Here is an 18,936-nt window from a genome sequence, read left to right as displayed (position 1 = left end):
ATGCGTGTCGTGTAACATGACTACATTCCACGCTCATGATGTGCTCGCGGCTGTTTCACTAGCGTCTCATATACCAAATTTAGTGTTACGGTACGTGAATGGGTGACCAAGGTATGTGACTGGTGCAAACATGATAATCGTGAGTTGCCTGTCATGTAACAACATGACTACATGCCACGCTCATGATGCGTTGTGGCTGTTTCGCTAGCGTCACATATACCATATTTGGTATTAAGGGGCGTGAATGAATGACGAAGGTATGAAAATGGTGCAAACATTGAAAAAATTGGATGCGTGTCATGTAACAACATGACTACATCCTACGCTCATGATGTGCTTGTGGCCGTTTCGCTAGCTCCACATATACCACATTCGGTATTACGTGACGCCAATGGATGGCGAAGGTATGTGACTGGTGCAAACATGATAATCATGAGATGTGTGTCATGTGAGAACATGACTACATGCCAAAGTCAATGTGTCAATACATTTCGACGTGACGTGGTGCACGTGCTCTCCGGCGTTTCCACTTCGTGGCGTCACGCCGGCGTTGCCACGCCGGTCCTGCCATATACTCGCAGGTGCGCGCCGCGTTGCGTTGCCTCGACGCATGCGCGTTTCAGCTCGTACGGCGTCTCCCGTAACTAAAAAAGGGAGACGCAGTGTTGTCTGGGGAAAGCATTGGCGCAAAAATCCGCATGTCGCAATTTCCGCCAGTTACCATCCGGCCGTGCTGACGGACGCGGGTCACGCCGGTCGCACCTGGCATCAACCATACAGTGCTCGCATTTTGCTAACGTAGCGTCGCTGTGCCCAGCGTGCATGCGCGTCAATGCTGCAATGGAGTATAATGGGCCCTTCATGATGCGCTCGCGGCCGTTTCGCTAAATCCACTTATACTAAATTTGGTATCGCGTGACTTGAATAGATGACGTAAGTAAACGAGACATACAAACATGATAATCATGACACGTAAGTTATGTAAGGCGTAATTTACCTCCACCTCGTAACATTGTGCTCATTTTAAAGTGACATATCAACCTTTCTCATTCGTGCTTCGCATTTCATCGATTCCCACTGTACGTGGGATGTGCCAATTTTTAGAGCTTCCTCTGTCATTTGTCAAGAAAAGAGAAATTGATTTTTAGCCGACTTTGATAATTTGTAAATTTCAGGCTGCGTGCTACGCTATAACATTTGGCTTGCGTGTTCTCGGAACCTCTACTGCCGATCGGCAGTTTTCTGACCATACTCAAAAAGTGTTGCAGGGCCCCTTTAACATCCAACGTTAGGTGCGATTGCGGAAGCATGACAACGTATTCGTTCGAAAATACTGTTTAAATTTACACATGCGTAAAAAAACAAGAGGTGAAATCTCGACACTGATATAGGTCTTACGCATACTGAAGTTGCGTCAGCCGATGGGTGAAATCAATACTTTTTCTCTTCTATTCTTTTCTTCAGAACGACGGCTACAATGCGTACCACGACAGGTGAGTCAAGCACACTTAAAAGAAAATGTATTGATCTGTCTGTGTAGCTTTAAGACTGTCGACTGGCTTTTATCTGTACAAATGCAGTGTGTGACACATACTTTTTTGTATATGTTGTAAATGTCTCAACTGATCTAAGGACGACGTCATGTGCGACTGAAAAAGGTGTGGACTGAGAATTCGTGCCAGCAAATTAACTCCTTTACAAGCTACGTGCACAATGGTGTACTGAAATTTTTTTGCTTTTGAATAAAATAGGGGCTAAGACAGTGAGATTTATATAAAGGTGTGTATTTTTTATTGATATGATATATAAGAAGTTGTTGTTGCGCAAGAAAAGCGCTGGTGTCTCCGTAGCCGTAGCCCATGAGTGAATAATATACATACATAGTGAGTGAGTGAGTGAAACAACTTTATTCGGTCCACAATAGACGCGAGTAAACTCAGCGTCACCTGGCTAGGCCCACTCGGGGACCATCAGGTTAAACCTGACGGCCCTCGCGCGGGCCCTCTGGACGGCCAGGATTTGAGAGGTCTGGTCCTGGGCCTTAATGAGTCGCTTCATTTCCTCTTGGGTGAAAGGGGGACCGGCAGAGGCGCAGCCCCACAGTACATGCTCGAAGTCCGTATAACCACCACACAGGGGGCAGTCCGGGCTTGGAAACCGTTCAGGGTACATTGTGTGCAGTGCCGCAGGGCTCGGGTAAGTGTTTGCTTGTAGCAGTCGGAGAGTAACAGCTTGGGCCCTGCATAGCGAGGAGTGTGGTAGAGGCAGCAGTCTTCTTGACAGATAGTGGTGCTTGCATATCTCGTTGTACGAGCAGAGAGGCTCAGGTCGCCCAGCAGATGACGCGTTACCGGGCACACGGTCAGTCAAACCTCGTGCAGCCGAGTGCGCCTCCTCGTTGGTATTGAGCGAGGCACCCTCAATGGTTCCAAGGTGCGCAGGAAACCAGACCAATGAGTGATTTTTGAGGTCTTTGACTTTTTGAATAATCTGTAGGACCTGGGGAGCCACCATGCCCATCTGGAAGGCCTTGATAGCGGCCTTGGAGTCTGAATAAATTGTGTCATGTACACCGTCCGTCAATGCAAGAGCAATGGCAACCTGCTCTGCAACGCTGGAACTAGAAGTGCGGATGGTAGCGCAGCTAATGACTCTGCAATCACAGTCGACGACCACTGAGGAGAAGGCTTCTTCTTGAATGTACGAAGCAGCATCGACGAAGCAGGCTCGATCCTTGTCCAAGCGGGCACTGGCGAGCAGAGATTTACCCCTGGCTCGTCTTCGTGCTTCGCTGTAGGTTGGATGCATATTGCGCGGCATCCGCGCAATCTGGATCTTGGATCTTATGTCGTTGGGCAGCTTCACAGCGTCAGGACCGACAACCGTGGGGTTTCGTCCCAGCATGCCGAGTATGGCTCTACCCGCTGGGGTGCCAGACAGTCTGACAAACTGTGCAAACTCTTGGGCTTCGACAATTTCTTCGAACGTGTTGTGGATTCCCAACTTCAGGAGGTCTTCCGTGTGCGTTCGAACGGGAATGCCAAGGGCCAGCTTGAAGACTCTTCTGATTAGGGCATTGATTTTGTTGCGCTCCGACACGAGCCAGTTGTGCATAGCCGCCGAATAAGCGAGGTGGCATAGCACGAATGCGTGGATAATCCGGATCAGATTGTCCTCCCTGATTCCGCGGTGCCTGTTAGCGATTCTTCGAATCCGTCCGAGGGCGCTTTCGGTCTTGGAACAAATGCGTTTGACGGCGGCTCCATTGGCTCCGTTAGACTCGATAAACATTCCAAGGACCCTGATAGTGTCCACCCGCGGAACTGGGGAGCCGTTACCGGTGAATAACGTAATGTGGCTTTACATTGCTGGCTTCCAAGACCGGTGAGAACCGCCTCTGGGCCTCTTCTTATACAGTAAGAGCTCGGACTTAGCGGGCGAGCACCTTAGCCCGGTGGGGATGAGATAGCGCTTCGTCACATCGATGGCCTCTTGCAAAGCACTCTCGACCTGACCCTCACATCCGCTGAGGCACCAGATGGTGATGTTGTCTGCGTAGATCGTGTGGTTAATGTTCGGGATTTTGTTCAAGGCCCTCGACAGGTTGATCATGCAGATATTGAACAGCGTCGGGGAGATCACCGCCCCCTGAGGTGTCCCTTTTGGCCCAAGGGTAATTTCGTGGGTCAAAAAATCGTCAATCTTCAGTCTTGTGGACCGCGACGAAAGGAAGGAGCGCACAAAATTGTACGTCCGCTTGCCGACGTGAAACTCAGACAAGCTCTTGAGAATAAAGGCGTGTGATATGTTGTCAAAAGCCTTTTCCAAACCCAATCCAAGAATCGCCTTGGTGTCGGTGAAGCCGGAGTCAATGACCTGGTGCTTGATCAGCTTCATGGCGTCCTGAGTCGAGAGCCCCGACCGAAAGCCAATCATGTTGTGGGTATAGCATTCGTTAGACTCGGGGTGGTCAGTGAGGCGGTTGAGCATGGCGTGCTCGGCCACCTTCCCGACGCATGACGTCAACGAGATTGGCCTAAGATTCTCGATGCTCGGTGCCTTACCCGGCTTGGGTATCAGTACTGTGCAGGCCGCTTTCCAGCTCTTGGGAATGAGACCGCTGCGCCAGATTTCGTTGATCTTGTCTGTAAGAAACTCGATCGAGTCGTCGTCGAGGTGCTTGAGCATTTTGTTGGTTACCCCATCTGGCCCAGGGGCGGATCTGCTATTGAGGGATGCGAGAATCCGCTTGACCTCAGCCACGGTGAAGTTCTCGTCCATCGATGGCACGTCGCGCCCCTCGTAGTCGGGAAACTGGGGAGGTACTGGATCGTCCGTGGCCGCCAGGTACTTGTCTATGAGCTTCTCCGTGATCGCCTCATCTGGAGTTGAGTCGGTGGCCAAATGGACAGCTTTCGCCAAAGCTCTCTTCTGATTGGACTTGGTGTTGCCGTCGTGCAGTAGGTGTTTGAGGAGTCTCCAGCTTTTACCGGTCTTGAGTTGGCCCTCCATAGAATCACAGAGCTCATCCCATTGCTGCTTGCATAAGACCTTGCAATGATCTTCTACCGTTTTGTTGATTTCGGACATTTTCTTGCGCAGTCTTCTGTTATGGCGCTGAGTCTTCCATCTCGCGAGCAGTGCCTGCTTGGCTTCCAACAGATGCGCGAGCCTACTGTCCATCCTGTCCACCTCCAGATCGGTTGTCACCTCTTTGGTGGCGCTGGCCACATCTTCTTTTAACCCGTCGCACCAAGAGTCTAGGTCCGCATCCGGGGAAAGGGCGCGCTCGGAGCGGTTGACTCGGAACAAGTCCCAGTCGATGAACTTAAAGGTCCTCGTCTTGTTGCGGGCAACCTCTATGAGCACTTCGATGATGCAATGATCGCTACCGAGGTCGATAGCTGTGTTGGTCCATTTGACGTTTTCCAGACTCTTGACAAAGGTGAGATCCGGGGTTGTATCTCGGCACACCGAGTTCCCTCTCCTGGTTGGGAAGTCCTTATTGGTTACCAGTGTCAGATCTTCCTCCGTTGCTGTGAGCCATATGTATCTACCCTTCTTCGTATTAGTGAGGTAACCCCACGCCTGATGCTGGGCATTGAAGTCCCCCATGACGACAAGAGGTTGACAGCCGGCAAAATGCACGGCCTTCTTCAGAAGACCACCAGCCCTGGCTCTGTTTACGCTGGGCCTGCAGTAGACATTTAATATGAAAATACTGTTCCTTCGTAAGCACCGCTTAGGGGGGTCGACTAGGAGTTCCGTCATGACGTACTCGACCCCATTGTCCGCTGGACCGAGGTCTCGCTGAATGCACGTGAACCTTTTACTGACCAGAGTGGCCACCCCCCTTCCCCCTTCAGTGGAAGCCACAGTGACGAAACCAGGGAGCCTGATGTGTGATGATGTGATCGTTTCTTGCAAGGTGATAACTTGGGGTTTATCCTTTATGCCTTTTAGATATTGTCGCAGGGTCGCCCGTTTGCTGACGAACCCTGCGCAATTCCACTGCCACATTGTTATGACGTTAGTTTCGTTATCCATGTTTGGGCTTGGGGATGGGTTTCGAGAGGGCCGCCTGCAGGATGGCACCCTCTGAAGGCGGGGCAATGACACTGTTCAAGTTTGGGACTGGTGTTGTCGATGTGCTTGGCAAAAATCCGTGGTGGGTCCCCTCCAGTCTAAGTATTCTCTCGCTGAGGGCGACCAGACCCAGCTGGGGGTGCGCGATCATTTCTTGTACTTGAGAGAGGCCTGACTGTATGTTGGAGATGGCCTTCTTGAGCTCCGAAAGGAGCGCCAGAGTCTCGTCTTCCCTTGAGCTATCCAGGGCGCGACGCTTCACTGCACCCGCCTTGGGGGGAGCCTCCGCCGTGTCCATGGCCGACGAACTCGTGGCGGCCAGAGGAGCCGGCGTTTTGAGCGCCAATTTTCGTATTTCGGCTATCTCGGTGGCTAGCCGACTGATTTACTGCTTGAACTGGGCGTTTTCTTTCCTAAGACTATCATTGGCACGCCTAAGCTCTTTGAGCTCGTTCGTGAGACGCGGGTCGTGCGAGTCCTGGTAGTTGGACGCCTGCGCTTGGTTGCCACGGGCCCTATTGGCCCACGTTAGATAGTACTTGCCTTTACCACCGGAGGGGGTGTTGGATCTTGGCCTGTTGGACGAGCCGCTCCGGGTGCGGGACGTGGAGCGGGCTCTGGAGCCGGAGCGCGCTGGAGAAGGCGATGATGGTCGTGAATGTTATGATTTAGAATCCATGATCCTGCTGCTCTTGCGGTGGTTTTATTCGCATTGCATCTTTCAGAACTGCTATGGTATGACGTGATTGCATGGCGAACACAAGCAACAGACCCTAACATGAAAATCATGACATGCGTGTCGTGTAGCATGACTACATTCCACGCTCATGATGTGCTCGCGGCTGTTTCACTAGCGTCTCATATACCAAATTTAGTGTTACGGTACGTGAATGGGTAACCAAGGTATGTGAGCCTTTGACAACGTGTCGCACGCGAGCGTGTTGCAAAATTTGAACAAAACCAGATGTGGCCACAAGACATTCGGCTACATAAGCGACTTTCTGTCAAACCGAACGGCGACCATCCGGATAGGGGAGGAGAAATCGAACCCTGTCGAGCTCGGTGATCGGGGCATCCCTCAGGGGTCGTCCCTGTCACCCCTGCTGTTCAATCTGGCCCTCCTGCCCCTACCCGGTCTGCTCAAGGAAATCGAAGGTGTGGACCACGTGTTCTACGCCGATGACATCACGTTGTGGACAGCCCGAGCCGGGTCCAATGCCTGGGCAGAGGAAGCCTTGGAGCGGGCGGGGACTACCGTGCACGAGTATGCCAAGTCGTGTGGACTGAGCTGCGCTGCCCGAAAATTGGAGCTGCTCATGATCCAACCAGGAAAACCCAAGAAGGAGCCACCGCCTAACGTGACAATCACCATTGACGGAATGGCCATCAAACCAACACGGCGAATTAGGAGTCTCGGTATACTGCTGCAGAGCGATGGGAAGGCACAAGCAGCCGTCACAAATATCAATACTACAGCCGAGCAGATTCTTGGCATGATTCGAAGGGTATCTAACAGAAACCGAGGCCTGAAAGAGGACGATGTCATTCGCTTGGTACGCGCGTTCGTCGTCTTGCGGGTTACCTACTGCGCCCCATATCTCCAGCTGACGAAGGCGAATAGAAACACCCTCAACACGATGGCGCGCAAGGCAACAAAGTAAGCACTGGGTGTGCCAATATACTTGTCTACGCTAAGATTGCTGGACATGGGCACCCACAACAAGGTGGAGGATCATCAAATCCCACCTCTCTAATCAGAGAATTCAGCTCAGCCACACGGAGCATGGACGAGCTGTCCTAGGTAAGATAGGATGGCAGATCGAGCCAGTACCCATCAAGGCGGCCTTTCCGCAGGACTGAAAGACGACAATTCAAACGAAACCCCTTCCCTTGAACATGACGCCAGGCAAGGACGACGAGAGGCGCAGCACCAGCCAACGCCATGTTCCGCAAGCTGGAAGAGAACCCCTGGGTCATGTACGCGGACGCCTCACTTCGAAAACATGGTGACCGTGCTGCGGTAGTGGTTACGTCTATTGAAAGGCTCATTGTCAGCGCGTACTTGAGGACTACAAACCCTGCTATTGCCGAGGAAGCGGCCGTGGCCCTCGCACTCGTACAGCCAAGCGTGGACACGGTGGTCACCGACTTAAAGACAACCTATAGAAGCTTCTGCAGGGGAGTAATCTCATCCGCGGCACAAGCCATTCTATCCAAGTGCAAGCCACCAGAAAGAGCCGTAGAGCTCCTGTGGGTCCCGGCTCATTCGCAGGTAGCAGGCAACACCATTGCCGACTATCATGCCCGAGAAATGTCAATCCGGGCCGAGCATGATCCGCAAGAGCTACCAAACCCGGTTGCCAGCTTTCGGGACATTACCCAGATGTACCGAGAGGGAAGGTGCAGACTACCAGAACCGCACCCCGACCTGACCAGGAAACAACAGATTATTAGCGTCGAGCGCAGGCGCGATTGCTTGTGCATCCCGTACTGCTGAACCGCATGTGCCCCGCGGAATACGCCATGCTTTGTCCGTGTTGTAAAATAGAAAATGGCAACCTGCCGCACATTTGGTCAAAGTTCACAAAACTTAAATACCCCCCACCATTCCTTCCCCCCGACACCCCAAATCCTCAACCCCTTGAGCGATGGGAGACCTTGTTATCGAGCCCCGCCCTACTGACTCAGCGTGCACTGACGGACAGGGGCCAAGAGCAGATGGATACATACGGGTCCCGCAACTAGGGAACCGCCCCGTCTGGTGCCTGCGCGCGCTACCAACAATGTTGGGCCGAATAAACGTTGATTGACCATCATTGACCCATGCGCGTTTCAGCGCGTCCGGCGTCCCTCCGTCACGAAAAGAGGGAGACGCAGTGTTGTATGGGTAATGCATCGGCGCGAAATGCAGCGTGTAGCATTTCGTGCCGGTTGCCGTCGGGCCGCGCCGACGGACGCTGTTCGCGCCTGGCGTCAGACTATGGAGTGGTCGTGTTTTGCTAACGTAGCGTCGCTGTGCCCAGCGCGCGCGCGTGTCAACGCAACATTGGAGTATATTGGGCGCTTCATGATGCGCTCGCGGCTGTTTTGCTAGCTCCACAGATACTAAATTTGGTGCGTGACGTCAATGGATGACAAAATATATGACTGGTGTAAACATGAGAATCCTGGCACGCGTGTCATGTAAGAACTTGACAATATGCCACGTTCATAGCGTGCTCGCGGCCGTTTTGCTAGCTCCACATATACTAAATTTGGTATCACGTGACGTGTAAAGATGACGAAGGTAAACAACACACGCAGATGTGATAATCATGACACGGAAGTCATTTACGGCCTAATTTACGTCCACCTCGTAACGTTGTGTTGAATTTAAAGTCACAAATCAACATTTATCATTCGTGCTTCGCATATCATCGATTCCCACTGTACGTGGGGTCTGCCCATTTTTTTTCTTGTATCTTCATATATAGGGATACGTATACATATAAGGTGAGAGACGGCGAAGCAACGCCGCCGTTGATGCCGATGCCAGCGGCAAAATCCAGCCGACTGTCCATATAATTGCTATCGCAGTAAAACTGCTTTCCCGGTACTCGGGACCCTACCGCGTATTGTGCCACGTGACTGACGTCACCTACTGGATAGCCCCACTGGAGTCTTCATCTCTCTCCACAGTCTACAGACATTGTTCATGCTTCCCGCCTTAAGCTCTACCGCTCCTCAACCCCGTAGAAAGCACCGAGATAGTGCTTCAGCACCCGGATGTAATGATACAAGACTACATAACCCTGAAGATGAGACAGCGAGAAAGACGACGTGATTCTGGGATGTGGGGCGCGCTCTAGCTTGCCGTCTCAGCTTTCGCTAGGTGTTGTGTCTGACCGATGACCTCGTTTTTTCGTGTGCTCTCTCGTAACAATATTGTCGTTTCAGACGTTGTAATACATTTAGCTTTCACCCTGACATATAGTGTTATTTCTGTTTAGTGCCCTTCAAGACATCCTGTCTAATAATCGATGAACATGTAGCGTGGTACGCTGAGCAAAACGGTGCGGAATGTAAGACAATGCTTTTGAAGATAATAAAATGTAAAGTTTTTAGTTCTGCTGATATGTACACTGTGTCTGTAATCCAAATAGTAGCATGGGGCAGATGTAAAATAGATGCGTGGGTAGACATTATGCGATGTAACAAGTTTTTAAAACACTTTATAGGTGGTATACTCAACAGGTGGCATACAAAATACGACCCATAATTGGTCGGCTGCCAGTTCTTAATAAGATCACTTGCTACGCGACGCCAATCGGCAAACGAAGTAAGTGTCCTACACTTGCCATAGTGGAAACAGGCGACGTTGACTCACTCTCCCACCTTTAAATACACATACATACCGTAAAATTGGCTGGGGCGAAGCCGCCGTGGTAGCTCCGTTGATAGAGCATCGAGTGCGTTATTCAAAGATCGTAGGTTCGGCCCCTGCCCAGAGCAAGTTATCTTTTCGTCCACTTTTCATTCCTCACAATTACATTACAAATACTTCAAATATTATCCCCTATATTTTTCTTGACATTAATGTATGCTAGTTCTCATTAATATTGTGTCTAACAAAGGTAAAGAGCCCTGAAACATACACTTCTTTCCTTCATTGAGCTTTATATGTTCGAAACGTAACATGTTCATTAAGTATGATGCTTGTGTGGCGCCATGTCCTCAGCTGCACTGCAGTACATTGCGTTTTGGTTCTTACGTACCTATGATATGAAATGTTCCTAACAACTGAACGGCACCTCTTGTTTGCTTTCGTACGTAGGTCATGGACACCGTGCTGCTGGCGCTGTCGTAAGGTACGTGTGATCTTTGCAAGTTAATGAAAACTTACAAACGCATTCGCTATTAGGTTTCCAGGCATGCGTATGCTTTCTTGTATGCGCCGAAATTTGGCCTCATAGCACTAAACTTACGTCCGAGTACTAATAAGCTGCGTGAAGGCTATGTCATCCGAAGCATTCAATTTCTGATAGCGTGACCCAATAAGGAACAGCAATGTTTTTCTAAAAAAAAAACTTTTCTAAAAGAAACGGCTGTTCGGAAGCAAAATATGCGACAAAATGGAATGTGTTCTAGTTCAGGCACAACACCGGTTTCACTTTTAGTTGCAAACTTATGAATTGTCACACAAAGAAGCTACAAACATAAAATAAGAGCGCCAGCCTAACCCTCAATATAATGAATTTTAGTATGATAATATTTTCGGTATAGTGAATTTTTAAATGTTCCAGAGTCTCATATTTACATAACCACGTGTATTTTTATCTTCTATGTATGACGAAGAGGTTTATCCATGGTTCCAGTATAGCAGTGATTCAGTGCTGCCCGAGACGATGAACTGAAACTTCACTGGATCTGCAGTGTACTAGATTGATGCCGTCAGCTTACTGAGAGGCGGAGAGTGACGGAATTTATGTCGTCGCCGACAGGCGGCGCGTCTCGCAGCGTCACCTGAAGCACAGCGCCGGGTTGAAAGGCGTAAGAAAAGTGAAAGCTACGGCGGGTGTGCAACATTTATGCTTGTTGCAAGATGAAATACATCCATAGCGACTGGCTTACAGAGGGTGGTGGATGTTTTAAGCGGCTATTGCGTAGATCAGTGCGCCTCCACCCAGCCGCTGCAGTAACAGGCCGTGTAGTCGAAAGCATTTGAGCTTTTCTTTTTACTGACCTACTAATCGATACAATGTTCAATGCTATTTCGCTCGTGTAGCAATAATAGTGACTTCACTCTCACCATTTGAGCTCCACTGTGCAAATAGAAACAACGCCTCGTTTTGCAATTCTTTTATTTGCATAGTGAGCGGGTCTAAGTAACTAACCTATGTAATGCTCTTTTTGCAAATCATTCATGGGTGGAATCACATGGCTTTGTGATAAATGTATCTGCATCGTAGTCTTGACAAACTTTTTATTGCAGACGTACACCACACAAGGTTACCAAGGCTGGTGGGCGCGTAGGCAAATGCGGTACCAACAGATCAAATGAAAAAAAATCTATACATTGTTATAATCAGTACATATTAAATAACATATACAACACGTGTGTACACATACTTTACTACACCGTACAATTAAATTGAACCAGTTCTTCAGCAGCGTGCACAAAACAGGAAACGGAGAAACACTCGACAGCATCACGTGCTGATAAATTTATTTTATTTGCCCAATAACACCGTGTCTATGTGTGCGCAAATGATTGGTGTATCACAATATAGATTTAAATTGCGGAAATTGTCACTCGGGCTCAAAGAATAAACAGATACAACAAACGTAAATCAATATTTAGTAATCGACCACAAAAATGAAAAAAAGATAAATGCAAAAAATATTGAATGTAATTCAAAAGCCTATCAGTAGGCATGCAAAGGCGGAAGACAGAAACGTCGTTACTGTGCAACTTTGATGACTAAACAATCAATGTGCTGCAATACCAGAATCTACGCATATATAGTTAAACGCCAGTTTCAAATATAAAAAAATAGGTAAAACATAAAAAAATATGGTGAAGCGATCAAACAACCCACGCAAAACCACCCAAAAAAGCCGATTTTGCGTCGTCATATACGTGACTGTATGGCGCAGTTGTCCTCAACCAAAAGTGAAATATAGCCCCGCCGTGGTGGTCTCGTGGCTAAGGTACTCGGCTGCTGACCCGCAAGGCGCGGGTTCGAATCCCAGCTGCGGCGGCTGCATTTCCGATGGAGGCGGAAATGTTGTAGGCCCGTGTGCTCAGATTTGGGTGCACGTTAAAGAACCCCAGGTGGTCTAAATTTCCGGAGCCCTCCACTACGGCGTCTCTCATAATCATGTAGTGGTTTTGGGACGTTACACCCCACATATCAATCAATCAATCAATCAATCAATCAAAAGTGAAATATAAAAATGTCGATTTCGTAATGCTTTACTGATCGATTTCTCTGGCTTCCCCAAAGCGCGATTATGGCTTTGCGGTTACTGCCCTCGTGTTTTATTGCTTTTTTTTCTATCGCACTTGAGCATTAGCATCGAATCTCTTCGTGACCTCATTCAATCGATGGTGCGTGACAAGCTACAAAAGATTCAGTGCCAGTCCCAACCTATGGAGGTGTTCATCTGCAACCTCGTCAGAATCAAAGTGCGACAAGCTCTGCAAGTGCCGCCTGCCAGTTATGTCCCGCCCGTCCCGACGGAGCCACATCGTGCATCATACGTGGAAGCTGTCAGTCGATATATTCCTGCTTCACCGCACCACGCTAATCCTATGCCCCAGGATGCACTTCCTTCGCTGCGGCTTATTCAGCATTTAGAGAATGTACAGACGCTTCCAAGAAAATCCGATACCTCACAGACGGTCACTGTGTTATCACTGTGGTGAAGCTGAATATGTTTACCGGGAACGTCCCTATCGCCACCTTGGACTCCAGGGTTTCGCCGTCGACTAGCCACGGCCGAGATTCGGCGAATGACCGAGAGCTATCGAAGATTACCTCTAACAGTAGCGCATGCCACTGTGGCGGCAGTCGCGGTCCCCATCCCCAAGGCGATCGTCTCCAAATTTTTGGAGCCTCGCAGGGGCGGCACAGGTACAGTGGCGCAGGCGCGCTCGCCAAGCCTGGGCGGAAGAAGAAACGACCGTGACCTTCATGAGGAGCGAAGACGCTTGACACTCGACGCAAGCACGGACCCGCGGCGAGTCACCAACAACAGCGACGTAAACCGGAAGCAGATTTTCGTTGGACATACTTGTGGTAGTCGACGGTCACCACGACGTTAGTGCATTAATGGACACAGGTGTGGACTATTCAAGCATGAGTGGAAAACTAGCAGCGCGCATGAAGAAAGTGGTTACGACTTTGTACGAAACACAAACTCGTACTGCCGGCGGGCACCACAATCGGCATGTGCACTATCAGGGTGAGCTTTCGGGGAGGCACGTTTTTCGCCGGCTGCTTCATGCTTCGTGACTGTTCGCGAAACCTAGTCCTGGGAGTGGACTTTTTGCGGGAGCACGGCGCTATTATTGATCTTCGGGAGCGTACCGTGACGTTTTCGGCAGAAGGATCTACCGACAAATCCTACGACAGCCGTGACAGCACGTTTAGCGTTTGTGTCGACAGTATCACGTCGCCTCCGCGTTCCAGCGTCCTAGTGGATGCTGACAAGTTACGTGATGGTGCGGTTGTCGCCGAAGGCAGCTTGGCGCTTTTGTTCGCGCTAGTTGTCTGCGCTGCACGCATCATCGTCATGCGTCATGACTGATGATATGCCCTAGTTGTGACTAATTTCAGTAACGAATACCGGCACCTGTTTTGTCACACTGCAATCGCTTTCACCCTACCCTGTTGACTGTTCCGCATCTACGTCACCCGACGACGGGCTTCTACCGATACCAAGCGACGTGACTTCGTTACTTTCCCGAGTTAATGTCAACTCGACCCTCTCGGAACAACAACAGACCAAGTTACGTGAATCGCTACATCAATTTAGAGTGTACTTCGCGTCCACCTCGAAGTTTCGTCAGACACCGATCACCTAACCGAATAATTACGTATACTGACGCCTCATTCATTAAACAATACCCTTACCGTGTTTCAGCAAAGGAACGTGACGTGATAAATTCTCAAGTCGAAGAGATGCTGCAAGATGACATTATTCAACCTTCCAAGAGTGTCTGGTCATCTCCGGTCGTTCTCGTAAAAAAAAGATAGATCACTTCGGTTCTGCGTAAACTACATAAAACTTACCAGCGCAACCAAGAAAGACGTCTATTCGCTGCCCCGCATCAATGATTCACTCGACAGACTGCAGTGGGCCAAGTATTTTTCATTGATAGACTTCACAAGTGGCTACAGGCAGATCGAAGTTGGTGAACTAGATCGTGAAAAAATTGCTTTTGTTACACCGGATAGCCTATATGAATTCAAAGTACTTTCATTCAGCTTCTGTTTTGTACCTGCTACATTCCAGAGAATGATTGACACTGTTTTACCGGTCTAAAGAGGCACACGTACTTAGGTTATCTGGATGATGTTGCCGTGTTTTCTGCGACCTTTGAGGAGCACCTGGAGCGTTTGCAGACTGTCAAACTGATTCGAAAAAAAAACAATATGAATTTCATATTGTTGTCATTATCATTGTTTCCAGCCAAAAAGCGAGGCCTTATGTTTACGCTTCTTTTGTTCATGTAGTAGAAGGAATCTCTTCAAACTAAGTAGTATCTAGTGGTAGAAGCGTAGAATCGCCCCACGGGTTTAAATATGTGCAATGCGCAACGAGTGGGTGTTAGAAAGGCCAAGCCATTACAGTGTGCTCAAACCTATGTTCGCGTGTTGCTTTACGCACGCGTAAAGGCCCCCTTGCTGAGTAGAAAAAGTAACAATTATGGCGCAGTGGTCACTTCGCAAATGTTCTTGCAGAATACATTCTATACGATAGTTCGAAATGGCCACTGTTGCACGCACAGTCATTCGTTTTTCCACGGCACGATTGAGCCACACTACATCGAAGCGAGGCTAGTAATTGAGAAGGTGATTCGCACAGAGCCCGATTACAATTAGAAGTGTGGCAGCTTGGGCTAGTTGGTATGGCATGACGATAGTTATAGCGCGTCTTTCGTGTCTTTCTTGTCTCTGTGTCGTCGTTTTGTTCTCGCGCTATAAATATCGTCATGCCGATTACGCTATTGCGGTCTCCTACTCCTGAAGCCCCAGCGTCCTCTAATTTTTATAATTACTGTTTTTGTAACTGTTGGATAATTGTACCACGTACAATATTGTGACGATGCGAGATTAACGAGCACACAAAGCGCCTCAAACAAATACGATTTATCGATCGCAGGAAACAGACTGCAACGACTTCTTCGTATTTTTCCCTCGGCCAAGGACACTCGCACTGCTTCGTTGTCCTCACCACTGGCACATACGCGCGGCATTATTCCCCCTTAAAAAAAAAAAACATCGTCCCGATGTTAAACGTCTGAGAAGCAAGGCGAAACCAAAACTGCACAGTTAGTCACTGATGCGTCGCATAACCTTGTAGGGTCCGAAGTATCTTCGCAAGAGCTTTTCGGAGAGCCCACGCTGACGAATAGATGTCCAGACCCATACTTTGTCGTCCACGTTGTATATGACGGGTCTGTTCCGGAGGTTGTAATACTTGGCATTGTCGTCTTGCTGTTTGGTGATTCGCAACCTGGCAAGTTGTCTGGCTTCTTCTGCTAGCTGGGCAAACTAATGCGAGGTGTGAAGGAGCAACTGTTTGCTGGGCTTGTGAGAAATCCGCCAACAACAGTAGCTGAGTTCACGAAAGAAGCCACAGCTATTAAACGGGCCCTACAGCAACGGTACCGCCAGCAGAACCCGGTCAACGTTCGAGAGAGTAGCCCTGTTACGACTGCGGCGAGCCTCTGCGACAACGACAGGCCTCTGCGGGAAGTCGTTCGGAGATTTTGAGGGAGGAGCTTCAGCAGCTTGGTTTCATTCCAGCAACTGAACCGACGCCAGCATTGTCTTTTGTCGCTGACGTTGTCCGGGATGAGGTAAGCCAGGCTCTCTCTTCATCCGGCTATAATGGTGTGCGACGACATTTTACGTATGCTGATGCAGTCCGACGCCCCGTCGTTGCGCCTTCAGCCCAGCAGACTCCAATGACTAGACCACCACCAACCCTACAAACACAGCCGCTGTCACCGCCGACGACTTTCCCAACCGCACCAATCTCGCCGACAAGACGAATGCCATTTAGCCAAAATGTGAAGCCCACAACGTGGTTCAATAGTGAGTCCCCATTTACCTATCAGCGTCGGGAAACCGATTTGTGGCGTACCGCTGACCGTCGACCGGTATGCTTTCATTGTGGCGAAGCCGGGCACGTTTACAGAGTTTGCCGTTATCGCGATGCTCAGTACTTGATATTTCCTCGCTACCATGATTACGCTACGTACGACGATCGACGCACGAACAATGACACTCCTATGAACATACCGCCGCACAATCCAATTAGGCACGGGTCACGTTCTCCATCTCCTGCGCGGGGCACTTGACCCAATCGTCGCAGTTTTGCCGAAGTCACCAGGGGCAGGTCCCTTAGCCCGCGACGGGGAAACTAGACGCAGCGACCTCGGGGGGGGGGGGGGGTTGCCATTAATCGAACTTACGAACAGCCCCCCTTGCAGACATATAACAGCTCAAAGCCACCGATGCCGAAGACGACGACAGCAACGACTAATCCGACGAATGGAACAACTGCCGACGTAACCGACGTTATCAGCGCTGACTTCGTCGTTCACATTGACGGCCACCAAGTGACGGCTCTTGTGGACACCGGCTCCCACTTTTCTATAATAAGCCTGCAGCTAGCCGACAGACTAAGGAAGGTCAAGATGCCATGGCAGGGACCCAATATAAGAACTGCAGGAGGTCAGTTGATGACACCGGTTGGAAAGTGCACGGCCCGACTCTTCATCGCTGGTTCCACCTTTGTCGCCACCCTCGTCATTCTTCACGAGTGCTGTAAACAGCTCATATCGGGAATATATTTATTGCGCGAATACGGGGCTGTGATTGACATCCATGACAGAAGCGTAACGTTCACTGTAAGCTCGGAGACTGCTACAGATGAGGAACACCAGCCACCCCGCTTCCGTATTGCCGATGACGACGTCATACTGCCGCCACGAAGTTGTTCCCTCGTATCCGTGCACTGTGACAAGTTACAAAACGGTACTGGCATCGCTGAACACATCAAGGAGCTCGCACTCACCAGCGGCATTTCTGTTACCAGGGCTGTCATCACTGTTATTGACGGATGCGCTCAACTACTATTGACAAATTTCAGCAGAGAACGCCGACACATAGTTAAACGCACGGCTATTGCCTATTTTGACGAACTCTCGCAAACAGAAGATTGTCATTTAGTGGAGGAAGCAGCAGCGTCTACTATCACTACACCGACACCTGTCGACGTTGGTCCAATGTTATCTCCCATTGAGCGAGACCGCCTCCTCACGCTGATCAACACGCTCCACGGCTGCTTCTCATCCACATCAAGAGTTGGTCAAATGGCACTGACGAAACACCACATCATCACGGATTCCTTCGCCAGACCCATCCGGCAAAATCCTTATCGAGTCGCCCCAAAGGAGCGTGAGGCAATTCAAAAACAGGTGAAAACGATGCTAGAAGATGGTGTTGTTTGGCCATTAACAGTCCTTGGGCATCACCTGTAGTACTCGTCATAAAGAAAGATGGTAGCTTGCGTTTCTGCGTCGACTACCGTAAGCTTAATCAGATCACAAAGAAGGACGTCTACCCTCTGCCGCGTATTGATGATTCATTAGATAGACTACGAAACGCACGCTACTTTTCGTCTATGGACTTAAAAAGCGGCTATTGGCAAATCGAAGTGGATGAGAGACATCGTGAGAAGACCACCTTTGCTACGCCCAATGGACTTCATGAATTTCAGGTTGTTCCTTTCGGTTTGCGTTCGGCGCCAGCAACATTCCAGCGTCTCATGGACACGGTTCTGTCGGGACTTGAGTGGTAAACCTGCTTGGTGTACCTCGACGACGTGATTGTCTTTTCGGCGACTTTCGAGGGACACCTACGAAGGCTCGAAGCAGTTTTTGAAGCAATACACTTGGCTGGTCTTACTCTAAAACCAGCAATGTGCCACTTCGGCTTCCACGAACTTCAATTTCTCGGTCACGTCGTAAGCAGCCAAGGGATCCGACCCGACCCGGTTAAAATTGCCGCCGTGGCAAACTTCCCGACGCCATCAGACAAAAAATTTGTGCGACGTTTTTAGGACTCTGTGCCTATTACCAGCGGTTTATTGCTAATTTTTCGCGCATCGCATGGCCATTGACACAGCTTACTCGGGAAGATACCCCCTTCAGATGGGGCGAAGACCAACAGCAGGCATTAGGCATTTCACGAGCTTCGTCAGCGCATGCATACACCCTCCGTGCTGGCCCACTTCGATGAAGACGCGCCAACAAAACTTCATACAGACGCTAGTAATGTGGGTCTTGGAGCAGTGCTCGTACAGGCGAAGGACAACAACAAAAACGTGATCGCCTACGCCAGCAGGACGCTGTCCCGAGCTGAAACTAATTACACTACGACGGAAAAAGAATGTCTTGCAATAAAATGGGCAGTCCTGAAGTTTCGTCCTTATTTGTACGGCCGCCCATTCACCGTTATCAGCGATCACCACTCTCTCTGGTGGTTAGTCAACTTGAAAGATCCATCTGGCCGCCTTGCACGATGGAGTCTTCGGCTCCAAGAATTTGACTTCACTTTGCCTATAAGTCGG

The 18,936-nt window shown here is 49.7% G+C and overlaps 1 protein-coding gene across 6 annotated transcripts in view; it reads left to right on the top strand.

Moving 5' to 3' along the window:
* The window catches only part of Mgtor (nuclear basket protein megator), a 905,575-nt gene that overhangs the window by 860,122 nt on the left and 26,517 nt on the right, over positions 1–18,936 (top strand). For 3 of the 6 annotated variants that reach the window (XM_075868439.1, XM_075868437.1, XM_075868436.1), the window contains exons 49-50: positions 1,465–1,493; positions 10,400–10,433. In XM_075868439.1, coding sequence (XP_075724554.1) covers positions 1,465–1,493; positions 10,400–10,433 — 63 coding nt within the window. The remainder of the gene's footprint in view (positions 1–1,464; positions 1,494–10,399; positions 10,434–18,936) is intronic. The other 3 variants (XR_012884775.1, XM_075868440.1, XM_075868441.1) reach the window with 1 other exon arrangement.

Source organism: Rhipicephalus microplus, chromosome 7 (genome assembly GCF_043290135.1).
Source record: "Rhipicephalus microplus isolate Deutch F79 chromosome 7, USDA_Rmic, whole genome shotgun sequence".
Taxonomy (NCBI): Eukaryota; Metazoa; Arthropoda; class Arachnida; order Ixodida; family Ixodidae; genus Rhipicephalus; species Rhipicephalus microplus.
The sequence above is the reverse complement of the archived record's forward strand: the minus strand, read 5'-3'. Positions and strand labels throughout refer to the sequence as shown.